The 12,384-nt window shown below is 49.1% G+C and overlaps 1 protein-coding gene across 1 annotated transcript in view; it reads left to right on the top strand.

The window, feature by feature from the left end:
- The first annotated feature begins 5,154 nt into the window (after positions 1-5,154).
- GABRG3 (gamma-aminobutyric acid type A receptor subunit gamma3) overlaps positions 5,155-12,384 on the top strand; it is a 327,143-nt gene continuing 319,913 nt past the window's right edge. The window contains exons 1-2 of the mRNA XM_072853241.1: positions 5,155-5,207; positions 8,708-8,856. Coding sequence (XP_072709342.1) covers positions 5,155-5,207; positions 8,708-8,856 — 202 coding nt within the window. The remainder of the gene's footprint in view (positions 5,208-8,707; positions 8,857-12,384) is intronic.

The following is a 12,384-nucleotide window of genomic DNA, read 5'->3' as shown; positions in this document are numbered from 1 at the left end:
TTGCTTCTCAGATTGGAATTGACACTGAAATGTTCAGAGGAACCTAAATAATGCTAAAGGAGTGTTTGATCAAATTTCTTGAATTCTCCCTGGCTTTTTGTATGTTGTTATGTCACTACAAACACTTAAATATGGCCATTGCACGGTGACAGTCTCAGATGACATCCTCACTTTACCAGTTTTGAATCTTCCACTATTTTGTTATGGACATTTGTTCAATTTTGAGAAAGGTGGAAAGAATGGAATTCAGATTTTATGAAGCCCAAAGGACTTCTGAAGGATCTTCCTAGTTTTACCACTAATTTAGGCTTAAGCGTAAGTGTCCCATTCTGTACTGCATTATTTGCCTTTTCATTGCCATCCTCAAAAGCAATTACGACTTCTCACAGTCATCATTAAAAGTTGCTGTTTAAATTGCTCATTTCAGATAGATGAATTTGGAGCGTTTTTGAGACATACTGATAGATTGCAATGCACTGGACCGACAATGATAGGTTGCATATGTAGGTGGAAAAAATTGATGTACTACACATAGGACAAAAAATGCTGCATAACTTGTCACATATATAATAACAAAGGTTGGAACCAGCCACTCACAGCAGTCTTGGCCTCAGTGGATCTGAGCTCAGTTCTTCATTCACTGGAAGCTGGTGTTACTGATGTCCTCAGAACAACTGCTCAGGGTTTGTCCGGCCCCAGAGGTCCAGGCCTGCCTGCCCTCGATGCCCGTGCTTCTGCAAGCAAGTGTACGCAAAGCTGCTGAAAGGTTTGCTGAAGGGCTGCAGCACGGCAGTGTCTCCATATCCTGCCCGTGGGCCAAAGAGAGTGGTGAGCCCCATGCTGAAGGACAGAGCTGAGGGCACACAGAAAGTGTCCGGATCTCTGAGGTTCAACTTCCTACCTCAAGGCAGATTTAATTACTTGTACAAAGCAGAGTGCTTCCAGCAGGAGCAACACACACCTTCAGCCAGACTAAACTGGCTCTAGTCTCCAATAAATCTCTAATAAGCCTCCACCTGGAGGACTCCAGGAGATGTAGGAGACAGGTTTCAGCCCTTCCCTGTTTGTCTCAGAGCAGCCCCAGTTCCCTCCTGGGCTGCTCATGGTGTAGGTGGCAGCCTCCGTCACTGGGATGCCAGGAAAACCACCAGTGAGGACTCTCCTTCAACATTTAATCACAGGAAAGTTCAGGTGCCTAATTTCAGGAACCTGTTCAGTGCTAGAAAGGGAGCACCCAGTTCTAGCAAGTGAGACACTTGATCTGAGAGCCCCATTCCCTCCCTCTGCATTTCCCCCTTATTTATGGTAAGTAGCTCCCTGCACAGCTGCTTTCGGAGGCTCTTACTTCCCTCCCTGCACAAGGAATACCACGAAGGTATCCCTTTGGTATCCCTCAGATTGAAAATATAGTCGTCCTCTGTGAAAATGCAGTGAAAGATAAGTTAAAATGTGGATCCGTTTTATTGCGCTAGAGAATACAAACATTCTAGTATTATTACAGAGTGTGATCAAATGTTCTTTTGTTAAAGCATGTGCCGGATAATCATGATCTTTACCTGAATACACAATTTGAAAAGGCTCAGCAAAGGCAGAGAGCGTACTTAAAAGTAAGAGAAAAGCATGTGAGTATGAAGGAAAGAGGGAAAGTAGAAATGACCGAGGGATAATAGAGAGCGGTGCTAAAGTATTCCTTGGGCACTAACACATAGCCCACCGAGGACAGCAGAAAGAAAATGTTCAACGTCACCTTTTCTTTTTCCTCGCAGCCTGAGGAGAAGGAGGCAGTGATTCATCAACCATAAAGCTCCACTCGAGCCTTGGGGCTTGCTGTCACGCTGCAAGGGAAGGGGGGAGTGGTCAGTCTAACACGGTGAGGGTTTTCCCGGAGGGCTGGGTGACCTGATGAGCACACACAGCACCGGTAACGGCACACGGTCACCGAGCAGGGGTAACCGAGTGCTCCGCCGCTGGCTGGCGGCGGAGGGGACGCAAGCCTGCCCCGTTCTGTCCCGCCCCGCCGCGCTTCCCGCAGCCGCCGCCAGAGGATCCCGCCGCCGCGGCAGGAGGCGGCGAGGGCGGGACGCGGCTGCCGGGCGGGGGAAGAGGCGGAGCGGCGCCGGGCGGAGGGCAGGGGGCCGGGGGTCCCCGCGGCGCAGGGCTGCCGAGCGCCCGGCTCCCCGGCCGGGGAGGCGGCGCCGGACCCGGGCTCGCCATCGCTCTTTGCAAGTCGCCGCCGATGTGTCTCTCCCCGGGTGTTTTTGCCACGGTACCAGCTGGCCTACTTACGCCGCCCACCCGGGCGGTGGCAGAGGGGAAGGCGGCCCCTGCCGCGGCCTGGCCGCCCCCGCCCCAGGCCGCTGCCGGCAGAGCACCCTGGCCGGGGCGGCCGCAGCCCGCTCCGCCCGGGACCGCGGCGGCCGCCGCTGCAGCATCTCGCCAGTAGTTTGCTCTGCCGGGGCCCCGGGGACGGGTTAGGCTTTTATTTATTCGACTCGAGTGTGTGTGCATACGCACATTTTTACATATGTGGCCAGCGCGGGGGTAGCTGGCGATGGCGAAACCCCTCTTGGTTCGCAGGGCGCTTTCCGTCTTTGCTTTCCAAACGCGCGGGCACGGCGAGCCGGGACGTGGGTACCGCGACCTCGGAGCCCCAGGTGATGTTTCCACAAGCACCAGACCTCTGAAAACCTTCGGGTGCCTGAAAACGCTCTTGGCCGCAGAGAGCTGCGGTGCAGCGGTGCCGGCGGCAGCGCGGAGCTCGCTGCCGCCGGGACTCCCGGCACCGGCACCGGCACCGGCACCGGCAGGAGTTTCTCCCGTGGCGGAGAAGCGGCGGCTCCCCCCGCTCGCCCCGTCCCGCCTCCCGCACGTCCCACAGCGCCGGTGTTTCTGCAAACTTCACATCAGCGGATCGGCGTGCTGCTTAACGGGCCCGCGTCTGAAGAAAGGCGCGCTTTCACATGGCTAGTCCGGGTGAAATCCAGGCAGCCCCCCAGCTCCTGCCGCCCCTTCCCTTCCCTTCCCTTCCCTTCCCTTCCCTTCCCTTCCCTTCCCTTCCCTTCCCTTCCCTTCCCTTCCCTTCCCTTCCCTTCCCTTCCCTTCCCTTCCCTTCCCTTCCCTTCCCTTCCCTTCCCTTCCCTTCCCTTCCCTATCCCGGCCGTTATTTTCTCAAGGCAGCAGGAGGTCTGGAGTCCACCTGCATTTCTCTGCTGGCGACGGAAAAGAGCGCAAGTCTTGTAACAAGTGATTATTAGCAATCCACAGTAACTGCAATTAGCCAAAGTCAACACGAAAGAACTGCTGTATAATCTAGTAGAGACGTTTAGGTTGAAAAAAACCCCTAAAGTGCATGACTGGGAATTAATTGCCTGGCTCACAGCGGATTTTCCCTAAGCTGTCTCGTTCCTTCAATAAATAACCTCGGGAACAGAACTCTCTCCAGCCAGCTCGTCTAGGCGTCATGTAGGAGTTATTCTAAAAGCAAGATCGCATCTTCCAGCAGAACTTTTTTTTTTTTTTTAGCGTAATGTCATAATTAAAAACGACTCCCCCAGACTTGGAAACTATGTCTAAGGGAGGAGGAAGCAAAGATTTATGCTTCCGAGATTTCTGATCACAGTAAAACTCGTTGTACCTCTAGTAGAGCTTTTTGTTTCCAGATTACCTCATGTAAGTGAAATTTTGCCATTTCCGATTCGGAAAGCAAAGGGGAATATTCTTATTACCCTGATGCCTGGTGCAAAGCTCCACACACCTGGAGAGAACTGAAGTCGCTAAAAACCACGTCTGTGCTGTTCTTAGTGGAGTAGAAAGACACATGATGTCCAGACCCAAACTATTTTTGCCCTGAACACACTTGCCTGCCGTCACGTTTCCGAGTTCTCACAGCAGAAAATCCTCATTTATTCTAAAGTTCCCAATACACACATAAATCCATGTAGCTCGGTCTACCGCATCTCTCTTTCTTCTCTGCGTATACATTCTACAGGCATATCTTACGCATATATATATGCGTATCCATGTATTCGTACAGAGCATGCAAACTTCTGCATACATACAGCTAGATACAGAGGCATATACAAACACGCTGCGTTGTGTATGCTTGTCTAGCTGTCTGTGGAAGCCTGTACTGTAGGTCCCCCTCTGCAGCCGCACCGATTACATGGATCTGCGTCTATATGTACATGGGGATGCCCGTGGCTCCGACCACCCCGAGACCAGAAGCAGCGCCGACCCCTCTCCCTCCGTCTGAAGAGAGCACCTCCAGCGCCCATTCGGCAAGTGAGTGTGGGGTTTGGGGGTGGGGGCACCCCCAAAGCAGCGGGGGCAACCTGCCGCCGGGCGCCGCAACCCCCCCGGGGGCATCGGGCTGGCGACGGCGGGGAGAAATCCCCGCTGCCGGCCGGCGTCTGGCTGCGGCCGGCGAGTTTGCCGCTCCCCCTCTCCCGTGTGCCTGTGAGTGTGGGTGCGCCCGCCGGGGCGGGGGCAGGGTTCACTTCCCGGCTCTGCCCCCCTTGCCGGCGAGGCGGGTACCTGTTGGGCAGGGAGCGTGGACGAGGCGCTCCCCGATGCGGGGCGGTCCCCGGCAGCGCTCCGGAGCCGCGCTGCGGGGCTGGCCGCGGGCCAGGCGCTCCGCGGGGGGGGGGGGCGAGGTGCGCCCCTTCCCGCCGGCCCAGCCCCACCCCGCCCCGCGGCGCCCGCGGCCCGGCCGGGCCCGGGCTCCGCCGCGCTGTGCACAGCCCGGGGGCACGGCCAGCGCCAGCCAGGGGAGCGGGAGGGGCCGCGCCGCTGCTGCCGGCAACTGATTGCCAGGAAGGGGGAAGCGCCGCAGCTCGGTGCCCGCTGAACACCTGTCAGACCGTGGAGCCTGATTTATACCTGGCCCTGGCAGCCTCTCCGCTGAGGATTTCCCCCTCGTCCCACTTCTTCTTCTTCTTTTTTCTTTTTTTTTTTTTTCTTTTTTCTTTTCGCCTCCCCCCTCCCTTCCTGGAGCGGTGTGAAAGGGAGTATTTTCTTCAGGGTATAAAGCTGCGAATACAGAGGAAGAGAGGCTAAGAGCTTCACCTCATTGCCTCATTCTCCCTTTCATGTGAACATCCTGCAACATTTCCTTCATCCTGCCGCACCTCTCACCTGGCCAGCGCTGCCCAGATCATGTCCGCTAAGCTCCTGCCGGTTTTCTTCCTCCTCTCAGTGTTTCACGCCTGGTAAGTCGGCATCCCCTCGCCTCCTCGCACCGCCTCTCCTCTCTCCTCACACCGGGGCTTGCAGGCTGGAGTCCCGCTCGCCGGAGTTTGCAAAATCCTCGGCGCCCGGGAAGGACAGCGGGCTCTCCCCTCCCTCCCCCGCGCCGTGCCGGGGCTTTATTCCTAAACGCGGCTTCCCCCGCTCCCTCCCGGGACCCGCCCGGCTCCCCGGCCCGCTGCAGCCCCGCTGCCGGAGCTGCCGGCGCGGCGGCCCCGCCGCTGTCCCTCCCGGCTCCGCGTGAAGCCGGAGGTGCCGGTGAGGGCTCTGTCCCGAGCCGGCCCGGCAGAAAGTTTTCCCGCTCCGGCGCTGCCTGGGCTCCCCTCGCCGTGCGGGACGGCCGGCAGCCCCGGCTTCCCTCCGCGCAGCACCCCCGGCGGCCCCGCGGACGGGGCCGGCGTGAGGAGGGAGAGGGCAGCGGCGGGAAGCGTGAGCCCCGCGGCCGGGACCAGCTGGGGGTGCCGGGGGGGTGCCCTGGTGCCTGAGGGGGGGCGGCGGCGGCTACCGTTAACCGCCTCGGCCCGGCGGGCGTAAACCGCCGCGGAGGGGGCCGGGAGGAGCGCGTGTGGCGGACCGGACCGGGCCGGGCCGGGCCGGGGAGCCCCCGGCAGCTGCCTCAGGGGCGGGAAGGGTCTCCCCGGCGGCGCTTCGGTAACGGCGGGCAGTGAGGGGCCCAGAGGCGGACAGCCGGCAGCTGCAGCCGTGACCTTTCGGACCAGGCTCGCCTTCGGTCCCGGTGGTTGTCCAGGGTACTAGGAAGGGCCCCCGCCGCATAACCCGGGCAAAGGTGTCACCTCAGCGTCCCCCACAGGATCCGCCACAAAACGGGCTGCAGGCGTGTTCAGAGGCGAGGCCCTTCCCTTCCCTTCCCTTCCCTTCCCTTCCCTTCCCTTCCCTTCCCTTCCCTTCCCTTCCCTTCCCTTCCCTTCCCTTCCCTTCCCTTCCCTTCCCTTCCCTTCCCTATTGACCATGTTCTCCTTCTCGGTAGCCTGCCCCACACCCGAGTGGCATCTCTCCCCCAAATCCCCACAGGAACTAGAGGCTGCTTCATGCCAGTCCCCAGAGCAAGTCCTGGGCACACCTGTTGCAGGAAATAAACCCTTTCCCCACAACCTCTCAGGGTTTTCCAGCCTTCCTCCTTTGCAGTTTATGCACTGCCTCCTCTTTGTCTCCTCACGGGATCAAAACTAGTGGTCCCTGAGGAGTTTGGGGAAGGTATGCAGCCCTTCTTTCTTCCCCAATTTGAGAATGGCCTGCCATCATCCCGCACTTGTTTCTGTGGATAGCAGGAATATGCTGGGAGTTTGGCAGTCACCAGTAAGGCTGCAGGTGAAAATGCAACCTCAAGTGCCTTGTGTAGAGGCAAGCAAGGGAATTGAAATAACAAACTCTTAAGGAGGAAAACAAAACACCTTGCAAAATATGTATCTAGTGTATTAGTCTGATTCACTGTGAAACTTCTCACACCCCCAGTCTTCATCTAGAAGGTAGGTAGGAATTTACATCATCTGGAGGTACTTTCTAGGAAAAAAGCAGCTAGAGTGAGGGGATTTAAAAGGTCTGTCAGAGCTTAGACTGTGACTAGTGACTGGTTTTAAAGAAGCAGCTCCCTGAAATGGGAATCTTGATCCTACCTGCACTCAGTTCTCATTTCCATGTGCAGTCTGAATGCCTCCGGTAAAGTTGTGGTGGGTGCAGCAGAAAAAGACATACGATTTGTTCTCCTTTCCTATCGGCAATTCAGCACCACTGCAGCGTTTCAGCTCTGAAATATCAACCATGTATGTTTGGAGACCGGTGCCTCCTTTGAGAATGGTTCTGTAACTGCAGTATTAAAACACAGGGCTTGTCATAAACCTGAGGGAGAAAAAAAAAACCCAAAAATCCTCTTGGGGTTTTTTAATGCTCATTGGGTGAATTATACAAGAAAGATCAAGTTTTTTAAAAATACAACTCACTAACAGAGAAGGAATGCTCGTCTATTCAAAATTTCCCCTAAGTTTGCTCTACTTTTGCAACTTGGTTATATGAGCTCTCTCTGTAGAAAATCCTCAGGGGCTAGGTTTCAGCATTATTTTTATATAGAAATCGTACCTAAAGCACTCACAATTTGTGAGGTCATATTAAGTGATTCATGGCTAATCCTTAGGGGCGTTTTGACTGTAGAGACATTTCAATTAGAAGTTTCATTAAATGCTTGAATGGTGGTCTACAAGCAATGTTGAGGGTTGATGGTGCTCTGTGATTAAGTTTTTATACTTGTATTCATTTTTTTTCTGTTACTGTAGAGTGTCTATCAAGTCTTTGGGACATCCGAGATATTTTGAAAGACACTAGTGTCATTATGGAGAGGAGAGGGAGAGAAAGGAGGTTGCTCTGATGTGTGTAGCACATCCCCTGAACAAGCAAGGCTGGTGCCTCTGATTCTCCATTGCTTTGCACCTTGCATAATTATTGACATTTGTGTAAAAAGGTTGCAAAATGATCACTAGGGCAATTGCAGGTCGAAGCAGGTCGAACATGATTACTGCTGTAGGTTTCACCACTGAGGTTATCTTTTCTCCTGGTAACTTCATCTCAGTTTAACTGTCATAGATTTTCTCCAGTGAGAGACATCAAACAGATTTGGTTTCTAAGTTACCAAAAGACAAATCTTCAAATCAACATTTTACTGTTCATGCACAAAAAGCCACACAAATGGAATTAGTCTTGTGTGAAAATAGCTCTAGCTGTGATTTCTGGGAAAACTGTAGTTTCACCACATTTGTATTAAAAAACTCTTAAAATAAAAATAATCCACCTATGAAGGAAAGAAGTCACTTGGTGTAGTACTGTTTTTAAAAAAATGTCATTAAAACTACAGGGAAATTCAGATTAATTTATGCAATGTATTTGTGTGCTTGTGATAATCCATCTTAAATTCAAGGAGCAAGCTCTTAATTCTAAGCCTTGTAATACATTAAACTCTGAAACTCAGGCACTGAGAATATAATAATTTATTAATAGGATAAAATGATCAGGAAGTATTAAAAGATCTGAATTTTTAATACTCTTATTAGCCTTTGTGCAAGAGATGAATCAGTTGTCTTGATGTATTAATAAAATAATACTGCAGATCTTCACTCTTCGTAAGAGTATATTGTAAACTAAGTAGTCAGGATAGGTTGGTTAAAACACAGGATATAAAATACTACTCTGATAGCTGTATTAACTCCCAGGGTATAATTTTTTAAGAGACTGGCAGAAGAAAATTTCTAAACAATTCTCAATGATGACCCATCCACAGATACTCAGCAACCGTTAATGGGAACATCCTGTTGCAAAAACAGCCTAAAGCTGGGTAGATGCAAAGCCAAGGGAGATATCTAAAACTTCTTCAGATGAGCGTGGAGATTTACCCAGAATGTAAATTCAGATTTTAGTTATGTAAAATAACTTCTATTTGTTTGATTTGTTATTGCAGTTCTAGAAAGGTTGAAGAGGATGAATATGAAGATGGAACAACTAACCAAAAATGGGTTTTAGCTCCAAAAACACAAGACACAGATGTGACTCTCATACTAAACAAGCTGTTGAGAGAGTATGACAAAAAGCTACGGCCAGATATTGGAAGTAAGTACTCCTTTCTGCACAAGTGAGGAAAAACATCTATGCGTGCAGAAAAGACATTATGTTATATTTTGGTTAGTGTGCACAAATGTCTGGGAAAGTGGAGATTAAGTTTTTTTGGCTGAAGTTAACTTCCAACTCAGTATTTAAAAAATGCTAATTCTCACAGGAAGATGCAGTGGTAACTTAGCGTGCTAAACTCTGGTTTGCTTGTACCGAGTTTGAGTAGAGATATGGAAGGGCTAGCTGTAAAGGATTCAGCAGATCTTTGGCAGAGTTAGGAACATGCTTATCTCTTTTGTCATCCAATCCATGCATATGAAAAACTCACACTCTGAGGAGCGATCAAAAACCCAGCATATTAAAAACAAAAAGTAGGATACAGCAAGAGGAGAATGTGCATCTACTCCCTTCAAAATGTGATCACAAAAGTTATGTTCCTCAGTGCTGAGAAGAAGGCACTAGGATTTGCATGTGTATAGGGCAACTCTAGAGATTTTCTTCCCCAAACCAGCAGACATCTTATCTCCAAAAGAAATCTGATAGAACGGAAGTGTCTTGTGGGCAATACTACTACATATAGGTATAAAATTTAGATAAGAGCCAGTAGATACCTGCATATAACCATTTTGAGCTGTTTTCTTTTCCTTTTTTAAATTTTATTTGTATAATGAGGTTGGGTGTTTCAAACCGGTATTTTTTTACCTTTTGTGGTTATGACCTGTTTGCCTTGTTTGCATCCTTAGATCAGAACAGCTATAGCACAACTGCTGTTCACTTTGTTGACAGCAAGTTTGTATGACAGAAATCAGATATAATTTGTCATTTACATTTACTGCACCTTGCATACCCTTCAAAATGAACTGGGAATGAGGAAAGCTCAAAACAACCACCTAATATAATTTGCTAATATAATTTAGGAAAAAATAAACCTTTTCCTAAATTTTTGCAGAGATTAGAGGGAGAATTCCTACCACTGATTATAAGTGAAAAGAAAGTGGTTTGGTCTTTTTTTTTCCATAGCTATTACTTTGATTTTCCATAGTATTTTCAAAGATCATGTTTGATAGATGTGTCTGTTTTTAACACAGAGTGACATTTCCCTCTCTATCTCTCTCTACTTAGTTTGTCATACTGGATTTAGCTGATCTTTAATATCTGATGGAGAAGTGCTTTAATGCAGTTCCCCACCCATATAAACATCTGGAAGACATTTTCAGACAAATTTTTAAATTTTACTTTGTACACCGTGTCCACAGATCACTTACTTCAGACAGAGTAAATTATGTTATGCCTATGTGGGGCAAAGTAATCATTCAAAGTCCCCATGTCAGTTGCCATAAAATCAGTAGAGGTCAGACATATCTTACCGCTCTGGAAAATCATTGTTACCAAAATAATTCCTTTTGTCTCTCCACAAACTTTCATAAATCCTGTTTTAGAGAAAGGAGTTAAATTACACAGCTCCTCATATATTGTACCAAACAGAGATTTTACAGTTCTCAACTACATCTATCTTTTTCTATTAAGCATCTCAGTCCTAGGCCATTTTTCTCTTTGATAGGAATCTGGCTATTTCAGAACTTGAGCTGAGTGTTGTTCAGACGCTAGAGAAGTTAGTTCACCTCTGCTTCCTTCCCTGGCCCCTCTTCCCTCCTCTCCTACCTTTGATGCAGACAAATAACATTGCCCTTTTGAAGCTGAGGAGCTGCTGCATTTGTCAAGGAGGACACGAGGGGAATGTTAGAGAATCAGGCATTATATCTAACTTCCCTGAATTGCCGGCTGGTGCCTCACACACATGCACGTTGTCTTTTCCATCTGTAGAAGGTTATCCTCCAAACTAGATGGTCGACTTGTCCCGGCAACTGAAGTGTGTTCCTGCCCTGAACATCCCAGTATTAATACAAATCAGTTAAAGCATAATACATATGTGTAATACAATTAAAGCACTAGGAAAAAAAGTAGTGGACTAGGTAACATAGAGAATACAATAAGAAAATGCATATTTTTAAATTTATAGGAAGCATGGAATAAACCAGTGGAGGAAGAGAGAAGTAATTCTCAGAATCAAGCAGAAGTGCAGCCAATAAAAGATGCTGAGGGTTAAATCCAGGACTAACATGCAGTCAGCTACTCATTAGGGCCTTTACGTTTGTGCAGTGCTGCCTGTAAGCAAATTCGCTGTCCCACAGGACAAGGGACACTCACCATTTCATGCCGCATCACTCTTCACTCAGTTTTCCAATCCTTTATTGCAAAGCCACTATTTCTAACAGTGGATGACTTTAGCAGTTCTCCTGAAGAAATGATCTTCTCTCTGAATGCAGTCAGAAAAGCCCAGGAAAATACTGAATTCTTTGCACTTTCAAAGGTTAGGATTGCAATTTTTAAATCACTAGCAACATGCTTTTGCAAGCCAAAGTCCCTGGGAAGAAGGAGAAGACTGTGGCAAATAGAAGGTATTGAAGTGCATTGCTGGCCTGGGCAGTGACTTTTCTGTGGTCTTTCATCCTTCCCAGGGCAGCTGAATTTTTGGCTAGCTCAGGTATGTCCAGGTACTACCTTTCACTGTACAGGCATATTCTAAGTGCTCACGTGCCGTACTATGGGCACTGAGTACTTCAGTAATCACATCACCTCCAGGTCAGGAGTATAGCCATCAGTGAATGAACTCCTGTGAACAGACACTCAGCAACCCTCCTTCCTCCTCCCCCACCCAGCCTATCTAAATCACTGTAAAGGGCATGTAGGTCAGTGCTAAGATGCAAGGCCAGGACTTGTTCTTTCCTTTCTTTTTTCCTTATGCTGGCCTTTACTTGTCCTAGGCTTTCATGTAAATGACTGTCAATCACATGCTCAATCTACACTCAGCAGTACAGGCATCACCTGCAAGGTTCCAAGCCAGGATTTGAAAGAGTGGATTGAACAACCTAAGTATTAGGCAAAATAGTTACCCTGTGAAGGCTATCAGCAACCTGACACCTTGACAGGACCTGTCTAGTTAAAAGGGGCCTTTGGTCTTTGAAAACAAAGCACTGTTCTACCAGCAGGGGAATGTCTGACTGCATCCCCCGTGGCCACGCACTTGGCAGAGTTCTTGTCTCCATAAATATCACAGCTTGTGAGAGTTTTCATTTTAATGGTGGCATCTGGCGGTTTTCCATTATACCACAGAACTTACACGCCTTTTGGAACTGAAAAAAAAAAAGAAAGAAAAGAAAGCACCTCACACTGAACAGCTTATACCGGTGTACTGTTGAGATTAAAAAAAAAAAAGTGTTTTATGGAGACAAAGCATCTTTTCCACCCACTTTTTACCAGCTACAATTATAGGGCTGAGAATCGTGGGTCTGTTGCATGGTATAAAAGACACCAGTCCCAGACAATGAGTAAACCCTTTCTGAACTATGGAGGCCTTAAAATCTCTTCTGTAGGCAGGTACTCTGGAGTTTGTTTCAAAGTCCTTTGAAGTGAAGACCCGTTCAATGGATATGCAACATTTTCTAAATGCAGTAAGGCTTACTACCC

The sequence above is a fragment of the Ciconia boyciana genome, chromosome 1 (genome assembly GCF_034638445.1).
Source record: "Ciconia boyciana chromosome 1, ASM3463844v1, whole genome shotgun sequence".
NCBI classification, from domain to species: domain Eukaryota; kingdom Metazoa; phylum Chordata; class Aves; order Ciconiiformes; family Ciconiidae; genus Ciconia; species Ciconia boyciana.
This window is presented reverse-complemented; position numbering and strand designations above follow the sequence as displayed.